Here is a 12215-nt window from a genome sequence, read left to right as displayed (position 1 = left end):
TGAGCATTCGTACATTTCTTTGAGTCATTTTATAAAGCTGTTAGGCCAGTGGGCAGCAGTGAATTAATATATTAACGTCCTCTGTGTTTTAACCAAACGTAATGCCCGCGCTATAAGATGGACGGATGGTTTCAATGTGTGACAACACACAATGTATTGTGTGAATATATGATCTTTCCTGTGATTCCAAAGAAAAATGTCCATTCTGGATGGAGAATGAAGTTCTATTCTATTATGAAGCTAGTGTTTCCACTCGGAGGGTTATGCGCGCGCCCAATCTCTCTGCCCTATTTCAGAGATGGGAAACTAGGCCACGACAATTTGATTCTGCTTTTGGTCCTAACTTCAATCTGAGAGGGATTTTTTTACATTAATGACTAACAAAACAAGATTCTCTCTCTTTTAAGAGGCGTCAAATGCAATTTCCCCAAAGAATTGCAGAACTGGCTGTCTCAGGTAGGAGCACATCAAAGACCCAGTAAAGGGAAGACACATGTAAGCACTTCAAAGCTCTAAAAGCAGCTTTTTTCTTCTTCTTCTTCTTAAATCAAGAGTTAGAACACTTTAAACACCTACACATCCTTTTTGTTTTGACGTGTCAGACATACAATTTAGGATATGCAGACAGGCCAAGGGTTTTCATTTATTAGTTTCTCCCACGTTAAGGTGGCTGACCTGCTGGTGGTGGGAGTTTTCTTAATGAGGTGGTGGGCAGTGGACTGGATTAGAAAAAGGTTAGAGGGGCCAACCAGCTAGGATTATACCCCAGAGCCACAGGAGAGAGGCAGGCCACTTGTTTTACGGCTTGCATGGATAGTATTCCCCCCTTATTGTTCTGTTCGCTCTAACAGTCTACACAACCTACAACCTCTGTCCGTCTATCTTCAGTCCAGATTAAACTCTCTCTTTCATCACCCAACTTCCTCCAGCATTGCTCGTTTGGCACTCTTAGATTCCAGAATGTCTACCACCTCATCATTCTGCCCTCTGCTGGTACCCTCTGAAAATTAACTCTGTGATACAGTGGTCTCTAACTTTTCTCTCTTCAGCCAATCACCCCCCCTCCCGCCCCCCCATCAGCTCGTTGCGGTGCTCCTGGAGCCCCAGCTGTCCTATTAGTGCTTCCTCTGCCTGTCTTTCAGAACCGCTCTGCCTGTCTTTTTAAGAACGGCCCTTCCAGTCCTTCAGGACCACGGCCGCTACTCCTCTACATCTGTCTCTCTTGGTCTCCCTACCTCACTTAATCTCACTCCCCGTATGCGTTCTGAGGAGGAAGATGGAAAGGGTGTACGCAAATGAGAAAATAACTCTGCCCAGATCCCTGCAGCCTACCCTTACTTAAAACTACATCCAAAGAGGCAACAGACCCTGACGCACAGGGCTGCGTATAATTGGCCGAGCCTGCCCAAGGGTTGCTTCAGCTGATGTTTGTTTTGGACTATTCATGTGTTAAGTGAAGATTTGACTCGAGTAGCAATAAAATAAAAACAGCTGTAATGGCCAGTGCCGGCAAACGGATGGATTTCGGCACTGATGCCTTATGTTTAGTGTCTCCACTCCATCTTCTACCGCTTATCCGGGGCCGGGTCGCGGGGGCAGCAGTCTAAGCAGGGATGCCCAGACTTCCCTCTCCCCAGACACTTCCTCTAGCTCTTCCGGGGGGACACCGAGGCGTTCCCAGGCCAGCCGGGAGACATAGTCCCTCCAGCGTGTCCTAGGTCTTCCCCGGGGTCTCCTCCCGGTGGGATGGGACCGGAACACCTTCCCAGGAAGGCGTTCCGGAGGCATCCGAAAAAGATGCCCAAGCCACCTCAGCTGACCCCTCTCGATGTGGAGGAGCAACGGCTCTACTCTGAGCTCCTCCCGGGTGACCGAGCTTCTCACCCTATCTCTAAGGGATCGCCCAGCCACCCTGCGGAGAAAACTCATTTCGGCCGCCTGTATCCGGGATCTTGTCCTTTCGGTCATGACCCAAAGCTCATGACCATAGGTGAGAGTAGGAACGTAGATTGACTGGTAAATCGAGAGCTTCGCCTTGCGGCTCAGCTCTTTCTTCACCACGACAGACCGATACATCGACTGCATTACTGCAGAAGCTGCACCGATCCGTCTGTCAATCTCCCGTTCCATCCTTCCCTCACTCGTGAACAAGACCCCTAGATACTTAAACTCCTCCACTTGAGGCAGGCACTGTTTAGTGTCCGTATCTTAAATTAGACATGACTTAGGACCCTGCACGTCTGCTCACCTCTGAATCACAGCTGATCCCTCCTAGCCACCGATGTGAGGCTAAGCAGCCGCAATTAAATCATTATAATGGGATTGCCTTATTACAGCCCTCTCTGGAAGGTCTCAGACAGCTTTACATTGAATAGTACAGCTTTGCTCTTCCGCCATTAATTAATAGTGATACATGAATATTGTGATGGCAAAAGGATTATTTGGTGAGCGTGTCTGTCTTTGTGTGTTTGCGTAAAACATGGCTTCTGTACTTTGTGAATGATGAGTTCATGGGTCCCATCGGGTAGAGTCCGGCCATCCTCCTGCATCAGCGGAACGAACGAGTAGCCGAAAAGCTTCTTCTCTCCTTTGTCTTTCGCTGCGAAACAAGGTCAAAGTTCACTTTCAGGGAAAACACAAGCAACTCCACCACTGTGTTCAACATTATTTTCGTGCGCACGCACTAACAAACAACAACGCCGATGACTCACTTGAGCTAGGCTGCAGTTGTGCCCACGAGGGCCACTGGTTGTCAGGGGAAAGGCGCGGACATTGCACTGACAACGCGATAACTACATGAACTTACACCAAGTATGGTGTAACACGGCTGGGGCATTGCCATGAGTATGGTTTAGTTAAATACCACGCTGAAACAATATCGGGCTTTCCTCTGTTGTTGTACCATAGCAGTTAGCTCATCCACATGACTGGTGTTTGGACTGGGAGGAGATTGAGAAGCTGCTGACCCATATTGACACATCACGTCTAGACAGTCAGATATTACCGTATAAAGCTAGTACAACCTCTACCAACACAATAACCTTGATACAGAAGTTGGTGGGCTTCAGGGTTTATATTTTTGTGGTCAAAATTGAGGTATATTAAGGTATATTACCTGGTCAAAAAATAAATAGAAAACCCTCAAAACCAAGCTTGTATGGAGCTTGTAAGCCAAAGAATCCCTGGCTGGTTACTGAGTGTAATTAGAAAAAAACACTGGCTACACGGGTGTATTTTTATCCAACCATAATATCACTCTTTATGCTTAGGATCACGGCAAGCCTAAATTAAAGTTCCATTAGACAGGTAGTCCCCGCCCCGCTGGCTCCTTTCCAAGTGCCAGCAATAATCACGTAGCATCAGAAGCGCAGGTCGCCAAGCTCTGCTAAGCCGTAGAAAAGTCAACCGTTTTTTATTCCCAAAACACACACAAATATCCTGACTGGTTTAGAAAACAGAGAAAAGTACTATGATGTTAAAAAAAAAAACAACAACAACAGAGATTTATTCATATTTGAGTCAGCACATGTGTACACACGATATCACATGACCCAACAACAGTCCGGCCTTACTGGAGCAGTGTCTGAACTCGAAGCGGACGTGCGAGCCCCTGAACATGTCCACGGGGATGGGAAGTTTAATCTGCTCGGCCCAGCGAGGACTGTTGTTGTGGTAGAGCACAAAGGAGTGGTACTCATCCCCACCGGGCTCCCCTGACCCGGCCGCGACGTAACTCTGGAGCAGAGAAGGAGGAGGAGAGAGAGAGAAGGGGTGGGGTGGGGGGGGGTGTAGAGAGAACGGTTGATGAGCATTGAGAGCGACAAAGGAAAACAGGGAGAGATCGGGTTGAGGGGGGGCAGTAGGGCAGGGGAGAGAGCTGGGAGAAGGGTCCGTTAATAACGTTGGTAGAGGGAGATGAAAGCAAAACAGGACACCCTTCACCCTTCAGTGTTTCAGTTGTGGGAGTGACAGGGTCGTAGGGTGAGAGGCCACAGAGGCGGGAACAACACAGTCTATTTTCTTTGTATGGCAACATCCTGCCTGATCAGGAAACCACAACCATTCGTAGAGTCCGGACATTCACCAACACCCTGTCTCCACGCCTAACCTTTTCTCACATCTGGGCGAGGCAGATACAGACATCATGCAACAAACGCTCAGCAAACACAGATTTACAACCACAGGCCTTCAACAAGGAAGGGGAAAAAAAGGTTTAAAACGATGAGAACTGATAACACAATCAAGCTTGCAAAAGAAACGAAATGTCAAAGCGGCACTGAGCGAAAGCAATGAATGTCGTAATGAAGAAATCGATTGCCTGACCTTCATGACCTGACCGTCGATGTCCAGCACGTAGACTGTTATCTCCACATTCCTGGCAACACTCTTCCCGCCTTTCTCAAACTCGCCTTTCTCCAGCGTGATGTACAGGTCATTCCTCATGTCACCTGTAGGAGGAAACCATTGAGCGGATGAAATAAGACATGCTCATCTAATATTTGATCGATGAGTTACGTTATGGCTCAGGGGAAGAAGGTCCCCTCCATTCCAGATTATCAACAGGCAACATCAATGCAGGCCAGCTGAATATGTATCATTCCTATTTTTGTCAGTTTTCAGTGCCTTCGGAAAGTAACGTCACAGTAAACCAATACTCTGTCCAATCTCACAGAAATTGAGAGATTCTACAAGGAAACATGAGAAACTGCCTAAATCCAGGGGTGCAAAGGTACTGGAGGCACACCCAAGATGACTCGGAGCTCTAATTGCTGCCAAAGGCGTTTCTACAAAGCACTGAATAAAGGGTCTCAAAACTTATATTATTATGAAAAAGTATAGCCTCTGGAAAATAGTCTATATGTTTGGGTTATATATATATTTTCTTTTTACATATTTGGACACATGGATATCGTAGCTAAATTCTCATCCCATTCATTTCTGATATGAAACCATTCATGAAATAAAAATTATATCAGAAAGGGAACCAGGCAAGCCTAGTTCAGCCAGTCCGCAAGTAAAAGTGATAAATGCAGCTTTCCTCGCTGGATTCAAACCCAGATCTACCACATGAGAAGCTGTGCCTGTAGCCACTACGCCACAGAGTTATACATTTGCTAAGTGTCGGGATAACATCTCGACATTAGATTATTTTGTCACGCATTAACATCAAGCCAAGTTTGAATATATCGCTAGACACCATTAAGCATTGTGTTAAACTGACTAACAGTTCTTAAGTTTTCCTCCCCCACAAATATCTATGTACTGTATGACTTTTACCACCAGCTGTTTTAAAAGCTTATTAGCCAGTAATAGGCCTACTATTACCGACTAACATACTACTTGGAATAGTCATAAGAATTGAGCTATTGCTAGCGAGACTGAAGATTAACTTTACAATGCCAAAGTTATTTCATTTCATGGCACAACAATGTTGTTTTTTTTCATTTGTGAATGACATTGATGCAATAACTGTAGGTAACAATAACTGACTTCATCGTCAAATGGAAACACAAGGGAATCGTGGAAACCCCTCATCTTTTACTGCCCAAGGGGTTGTGATCTAGACAATATTACCCCAAAAAGCATGCATGGATGCATACTTCGGAAATCCACCAGAAATAGTTGCAATTTAAACATAAACAGGCTTACTCTAACGTAGCTATTGGCAGTTGTAGTCAGCAAAGTTTTTGTCTATCAGGAACAAATCATAATGCATAACTTGTCTTGACTGTGACTAGATTCAAACGGGAGATAAATTTAGAGATTTACAGGCCAGTCATACCAGAAGTGCATGAGTCAACTGTCAAAAACATACAGCACAAACTTGGCCTAAATGGGAGGTCAGGAAGGAAGGAGCCTCTGCTTTCAAAAATAATAGTGAGACAACTGAAGTTTGCCCGACAACACATGAATAAAGAACAAAACTACAAGAGCAGTTTGCTCTGGACAGATGAGTCAAAGGGGGAGTTGATTGGTTGCAATGCCAGACACCAGGTTTGGTGAAACATGGCTTTTGAATAGAAGAACCTCATCAACTGTAAAGAGTGGAGGCAGTGTCAGGGTTTTGGGGGCTAGCCAACTTAACATCGCTGAGTCAATCATGAATTACATATTGTTCCAGAGAATTCTTTACGACAGTGTGAGGCCATCTGTCAAAAAGCCGAAACTGAACTAGACATGGATCTTGCAACAGAATAATGAACCAAAACACACTAGAAAATCTACAATAGAATGGCTCAAAAAAAAGAAATTGAGTGTTATGAATGGCCATGGAGTCAAAGCCCAGATCTCAATCCTATCCAACTGTTCTGGGGGGACTGGAAGCGGTGAGTGCATGCAATGAAGTACTGTATGGAATAGTGGGCAAAACTTCCTACCAGTGATGGATAAGACTGATAGACAGTTACAAGAAACGGGTAAATGAAGTTAAATCTGCAATATGACATTTAATTTCTGTACATTTGGATGAACAATAGCAAAATATAACAGAAGAAAATGCAGAAAAGGTGAAAGGTTCTGAATGCTTTCGAAAGGCACTGTCAGGAAAGATGAAATTGAGACACTGACATTTCACACTATTTGCAAGGATAGGATGACCTTCTCAGGACGGTGAAGGACACTGGAATAAAAAGGAATGACACACGGCTGACAGTTTGGACATTCTGCAAGCCGCAAAACAACATTGTCCCAAAGGCTGGCCAAAGATCCTGTAAATCTGTCATGAGGCACCCTCCCTGCATGCCCTTTTGGCTAAAAAGGACATTTCATATGTGAAGGAAAAAAGGATTGTGTTCCCTCCCAACAGCTTGGTATTCACCTCAGTCTGCACTTTCGGACTGATGTGGGTGGCACTTGGCTGATGAAGCAAGACGGACCGACAGTCATACTAAGATCTTATGGCTACGCTCCTGTAACGTAAAAAACAGCAGCACTTCCTGTGGTATGATTCAGGCGGGTGACAAACTCTGTGTGGTTATGTACACTTACCTCTCACATACAAGCACACCCACTTGTTTTTCTGTCCTTGTAGTGACTTTGTGGAGCCCTAAACCAAATGCAGAATCCACATTCCCCACCCCATAACCTAAAATCTAACCATTATATTAACTTAACCATAACCTAGATAATCTGACCTATATGCCAAGCCCTAAAGCCTAACCAGCAATGTCTAAACCTCAACATTCTGTATAACCTATGCCAACCTATCCCCCGCACACACAGACACAGAGGCTGCGGTCCTGAGATAACAAGCTAAGGTGCTGCGCCATCAACTCATCGTCCCCGGTCCCCCGGGACACAGGGCGTGACAGTTAAACCAATCCACTCTTCATTTACTTTGGCAGATAAGAGGAATTACATCGCCACGTACATCGTCAGCTAGCGGGAAATACGAGCACACTGCAGCTGTATGCAGATAACTGGCCTATCGCAGCCGGCGAGGAATGTTAGCGCTGCGTGGAAAATGTGTTTATACCTGATTGATAAGGAGCTCTACATAGTTAAGTGAACCATGTATACCAGGGAAAACTGTTGAAGATATTAAGTATACAGGCATCTGACAAATTGAAAGGGTGTGGAGCCATCACAAGCACCCGGAAAAGTTTTAACGAGCCTTGGCACGGATTCTACAAGTATCAGGGAGTCTACCGCAGGGACACGACTGCATTCTTCCACAAGAAATTCCATATTTTGGTATTAATGGAAGCACCGTTTCGGTGAAACACGAAACGTCAGCCGACTTCGTCATAGAAGCTCCTGCCAAAGGTGACACAACAATCATCACCTTGTTCAAAAAGTCACTGACATTTCTTCTAACCACTTTCAGCCCAAATAAAAGGCAACGGGACCTGGCTAGTATCTTATTTTGTCATATCCCTTTATATACTGGACATTAAAGAGTAGTAGTTGCCTTTATTGAAAACAGCCTTGTAGGGGAGAATAATTACAGGAACGGGCACACTTGGGGCAGCCTTTGACTAGTGAAGAAATTAGAAGGGCTGTGTTGGCCAGGAAATAGCAGTGTTTTAGTGGTATGGTTTTATAAATAGGTTTTTTTTGGGAAGTAGCGCAATGTAGCAAGGCAACATCTGCGCAAGAGTAGACAGCTCCGCATCCGCTTCAACCGGAGAATGGCTAGCCACAGAATGTGTGCGTGCGCAGCGCGAAAATAACTTTCCACATTTCTATCTAAAAGAGCGGACAGGGTCAAGGTCCACCTAAACAGGCTAATGAAGCACACCATGGTAACCCAGAGAGGCATACACAAAAACAACCCATAACCGCAGACACTGTCGCACACTTCAGCGCACACACACAGCCTGCAGAGACGTGCTCACATAAGCTCACACATTCAAACAAACACAGACAGGCAGCATTTCCTCATCCGCGAACGGGAAATGGGGATACGGAAGTAGATTCATGGGAACGCAGAGACCTGTCTGAGTAACAATCTCTCGTTCTCTCTCTAGGCCAGTCTATCAGTCTTTTTCGGTCACTTTCTTCTCCTTCTCACTCTGCTTTCCTCGTTTGTTTTCTTTCTCTCTCTTAAGAGACAAGCCTGCCAGACTCCAGAGCCGTGGAGAGAGAGCCAAGGCCTGACAACGGTACTCTCCCTGAAGCATCATATACACACTATTAACCCGACACCCCAGGGCACAGGTAACGTACCAGGGAATTCTCCCAGAGAGAAAAAATAGAAACCGCTAACTACCGGAGACAAGGAAAGACCAGAGGACAAATACGTAATGCGTCCTCTTTACTGGTTTATTTATTAGAGTATTAAAGTAAGCATGGCTTTTTGCTTCATTCATAGAATGGCTTTTGGATTGTTTTGCAAGTGACTAACGAATTAGCCTTGTTACACCTCCCTTGCTGCCTTTGAAGAGTGCTTTGGACTCAACAATTCTAGTCTAAGAAATATACACTCACCTAAAGGATTATTAGGAACGCCATACTAATACTGTGTTTGACCCCCTTTCGCCTTCAGAACTGCCTTAATTCTACGTGGCATTGATTCAACAAGGTGCTGAAAGCATTCTTTAGAAATGTTGGCCCATATTGATAGGATAGCATCTTGCAGTTGATGGAGATTTGTGGGATGCACATCCAGGGCACGAAGCTCCCGTTCCACCACATCCCAAAGATGCTCTATTGGGTTGAGATCTGGTGACTGTGGGGGGCATTTCAGTACAGTGAACTCATTGTCATGTTCAAGAAACCAATTTTAAATGATTTGAGCTTTGTGACATGGTGCATTATCCTGCTGGAAGTAGCCATCAGAGGATGGGTACATGGTGGTCATAAAGGGATGGACATGGTCAGAAACAATGCTCAGGTAGGCCTTGGTATTTAAACAATGCCCAATTGGCACTAAGGGGCCTGAATTGTGCCAAGAAAACATCCCCCACACCATTACACCAGCACCACCAGCCTGCACAGTAGTAACAAGGCATGATGGATCCATGTTCTCATTCTGTTTACGCCAAATTCTGACTCTACCATCTGAATGTCTCAACAGAAATCGAGACTCATCAGACCAGGCAACATTCTTCCAGTCTTCAACTGTCTCATTTTGGTGAGCTTTTGCAAATTGTAGCCTCTTTTTCCTATTTGTAGTGAAGATGAGTGGTACCCGGTGGGGTCTTCTGCTGTTGTAGCCCATCCGCCTCAAGGTTGCGCGTGTTGTGGCTTCACAAATGCTTTGCTGCATACCTCGGTTGTAACGAGTGGTTATTTCAGTCAAAGTTGCTCTTCTATCAGCTTGAATCAGTCGGCCCATTCTCCTCTGACCTCTAGCATCAACAAGGCATTTTCGCCCACAGGACTGCCGCATACTGGATGTTTTTCCCTTTTCACACCATTCTTCGTAAACCCTAGAAATGGTTGTGCGAGAAAATCCCAGTAACTGAGCAGATTGTGAAATACTCAGACCGGCCCGTCTGGCACCAACAACCATGCAACGCTCAAAATTGCTTAAATCACCTTTCATTCCCATTCTGACATTCAGTTTGGAGTTCAGGAGATTGTCTTGACCAGGACCACACCCCTAAATGCATTGAAGCAACTGCCATGTGATTGGTTGATAAGATAATTGCATTAATGAGAAATTGAACAGTTGTTCCTAATAATCCTTTAGGTGAGTGTATGCTGTATATGTGAGATAATGCCATTGGTACTACATATGTATGTTGGTTGTGTTCATGGAGGTGTGGTTTACTCCAAATAACACAATCACATTTTCATGACTTTGTTCTTGTTACATGCTTGGGTGAAACAATGGGTGGCCTTCAAAAAAAGCAATACGTTAAAATAGACTTTGAATTTGGAAATGGTGAGCTTTGTTTAGCAACTTCAGCATCTTTTTTTAAACTAATACAAATACTTTACTGGAACCTGACTATGGAGGGTATGACATTTTGGCAACTCAGTAAAGAACGACATCATCATCTAACTGTTTTGTGAAATCTAAACTCTAAGATTTACCATAGCTAAATGACAGAAGGCAACGATTCCCCTACAGTTGTTTTACTTAACGAGTATTTACTGACTGGCCAATGCAGAGGTCCATCGCGTGGCTGGTTCCATACCTGGCATGATGATGTCAGAGAAGCCCAGTTTCTTTGTGATGGAAACACCTCTGGTGAAGAGCACCATGTACTCCCTCCTTAGCTGTTCGATGTCCCCATGCAGCAACTGAAGGGAAACTGCCAAACCTGACAACACAACAAACACAACAAAATATGAGGTCACAAGCGTGCACACACGAAACGTAAGTCAGACCAGGGTGTATTTTATTTTAGAATAAAGAAAAAGCAGTGGTTGGTCCCCTTCATTTTATACCGTAGATAATGTTTTACCAGGAACACTGGATATGAGGAATGAGGATAAAAAGACCTGCTTCTATCTTTAACGCTTTTCATATGGTTCCATATCCCACGTGGAAATCACCTGAGTTGAGGAATATTGCTCCTGTTAGAGGAGTGGATTTTACGTTTGCTCGACCTGGCCATTGATTGTGTCATGCAGGAACATTTCAAGTCACTTTTCGCTGTGTTCCTTAATTGAGACCCTGACACATTTGGCAACACGCCTGGCAAAAGGAGAAACGACACTGCTGTGTCCCAATACTTACACTGTCGCACATTACAATACCCACACCGTAAACACACACGCGCGCATACACACACACACAAACACCCGCGCACACACCTTTCAAACAGATTACCTGTCACTGCTTTAACCACAGGAAAGCAGAGGCGGCGGTTCTGTAACAACACTGAAATCCTTTCACAGTAACGTTGTGTTTTTACATGACATACAGTCAAGGCTTGATCAGGAATGAAAGAGAAACCCTGCATTTGTGGAGAGATTTCACAGTGCTCGGAGCATGTCAGCTTTGCCCTTTCATGTGGATTAAGCCCATAGCAAAAGCACAGCCTTCGCAGCCACTCCCGGGCCACAATTAGGAGAGCTCGGCTTCATTACTATTCAAGCCAGTGACGCAGAGTACCCAGGACTGCCAGTCTGCCTGCCACCACTTGCACATACTCTCCTGTCTGCCCTCCCCACTGGCTTTTCAGAGACTTACACAACGGGCACAGAGAAAACTGGAAGCAGAAAAACAGATGATTCTTCTGCTCAAAAGACAACACCATCCTTATCTTTATTTACACCACATTTACATTTTTGGTCTATCAGAAAACAACGTCTCTCATTGTCGCTCTAACTATGATTATGTTTGTGATTTTTGTATTTACTCTATTGTTACGTTGTTGTTGAGGCATTGTGTTTTGTTAAATCAGGCACATACCCTGTAAAAGTGACCACTGACACGTGAAAGGACAACAAAGAACATCGACACCGCAGTCTTTTTCCCTTCAACTGTTGTTTCTGCAGCTTGGCACGCTGTCACTTCGACTGACATGTTCCCCCTGATGAATTCCCCTCATTGCCACCCTCTCTTCCTCCCTCTGATACTTCCCTCAGTATTCTCTCAGTCTTCCTCCATCTATGATTATTCAGACCAATATCATCCCCACTTTCCTCTGCTTCAGTCATTTCTCCCCGTTAGTTGGTTACCAGCTAGCTAATACAAGCCTTAGTGGCTGGGAGCCAGATCTGTGGTTGGTTGCGGCTGGAAGTCAGAAGCTTAACACAGCGAGCTTAACCAAGTAGCACATCACTGCACTCGCCTCTTCATCTTAAATTGTTCCCTT

The 12215-nt window shown here is 44.9% G+C and overlaps 1 protein-coding gene across 12 annotated transcripts in view; it reads right to left on the bottom strand.

Annotated features, from left to right (window-relative positions):
* The window catches only part of dock4b (dedicator of cytokinesis 4b), a 109994-nt gene that overhangs the window by 42365 nt on the left and 55414 nt on the right, over positions 1–12215 (bottom strand). For all 12 annotated transcript variants that reach the window (XM_010896501.4, XM_010896508.4, XM_010896505.4 and 9 more), the window contains exons 13-16: positions 10587–10712; positions 4324–4448; positions 3573–3735; positions 2493–2599 (exon numbers count right to left, since the gene is read on the bottom strand). In XM_010896501.4, coding sequence (XP_010894803.2) covers positions 2493–2599; positions 3573–3735; positions 4324–4448; positions 10587–10712 — 521 coding nt within the window. The remainder of the gene's footprint in view (positions 1–2492; positions 2600–3572; positions 3736–4323; positions 4449–10586; positions 10713–12215) is intronic.

Source organism: Esox lucius, chromosome 23 (genome assembly GCF_011004845.1).
Source record: "Esox lucius isolate fEsoLuc1 chromosome 23, fEsoLuc1.pri, whole genome shotgun sequence".
In the NCBI taxonomy this organism is placed as follows: domain Eukaryota; kingdom Metazoa; phylum Chordata; class Actinopteri; order Esociformes; family Esocidae; genus Esox; species Esox lucius.
Note: the sequence above shows the minus strand (reverse complement) of the source record. Positions and strands in the feature narration are given on the sequence as shown.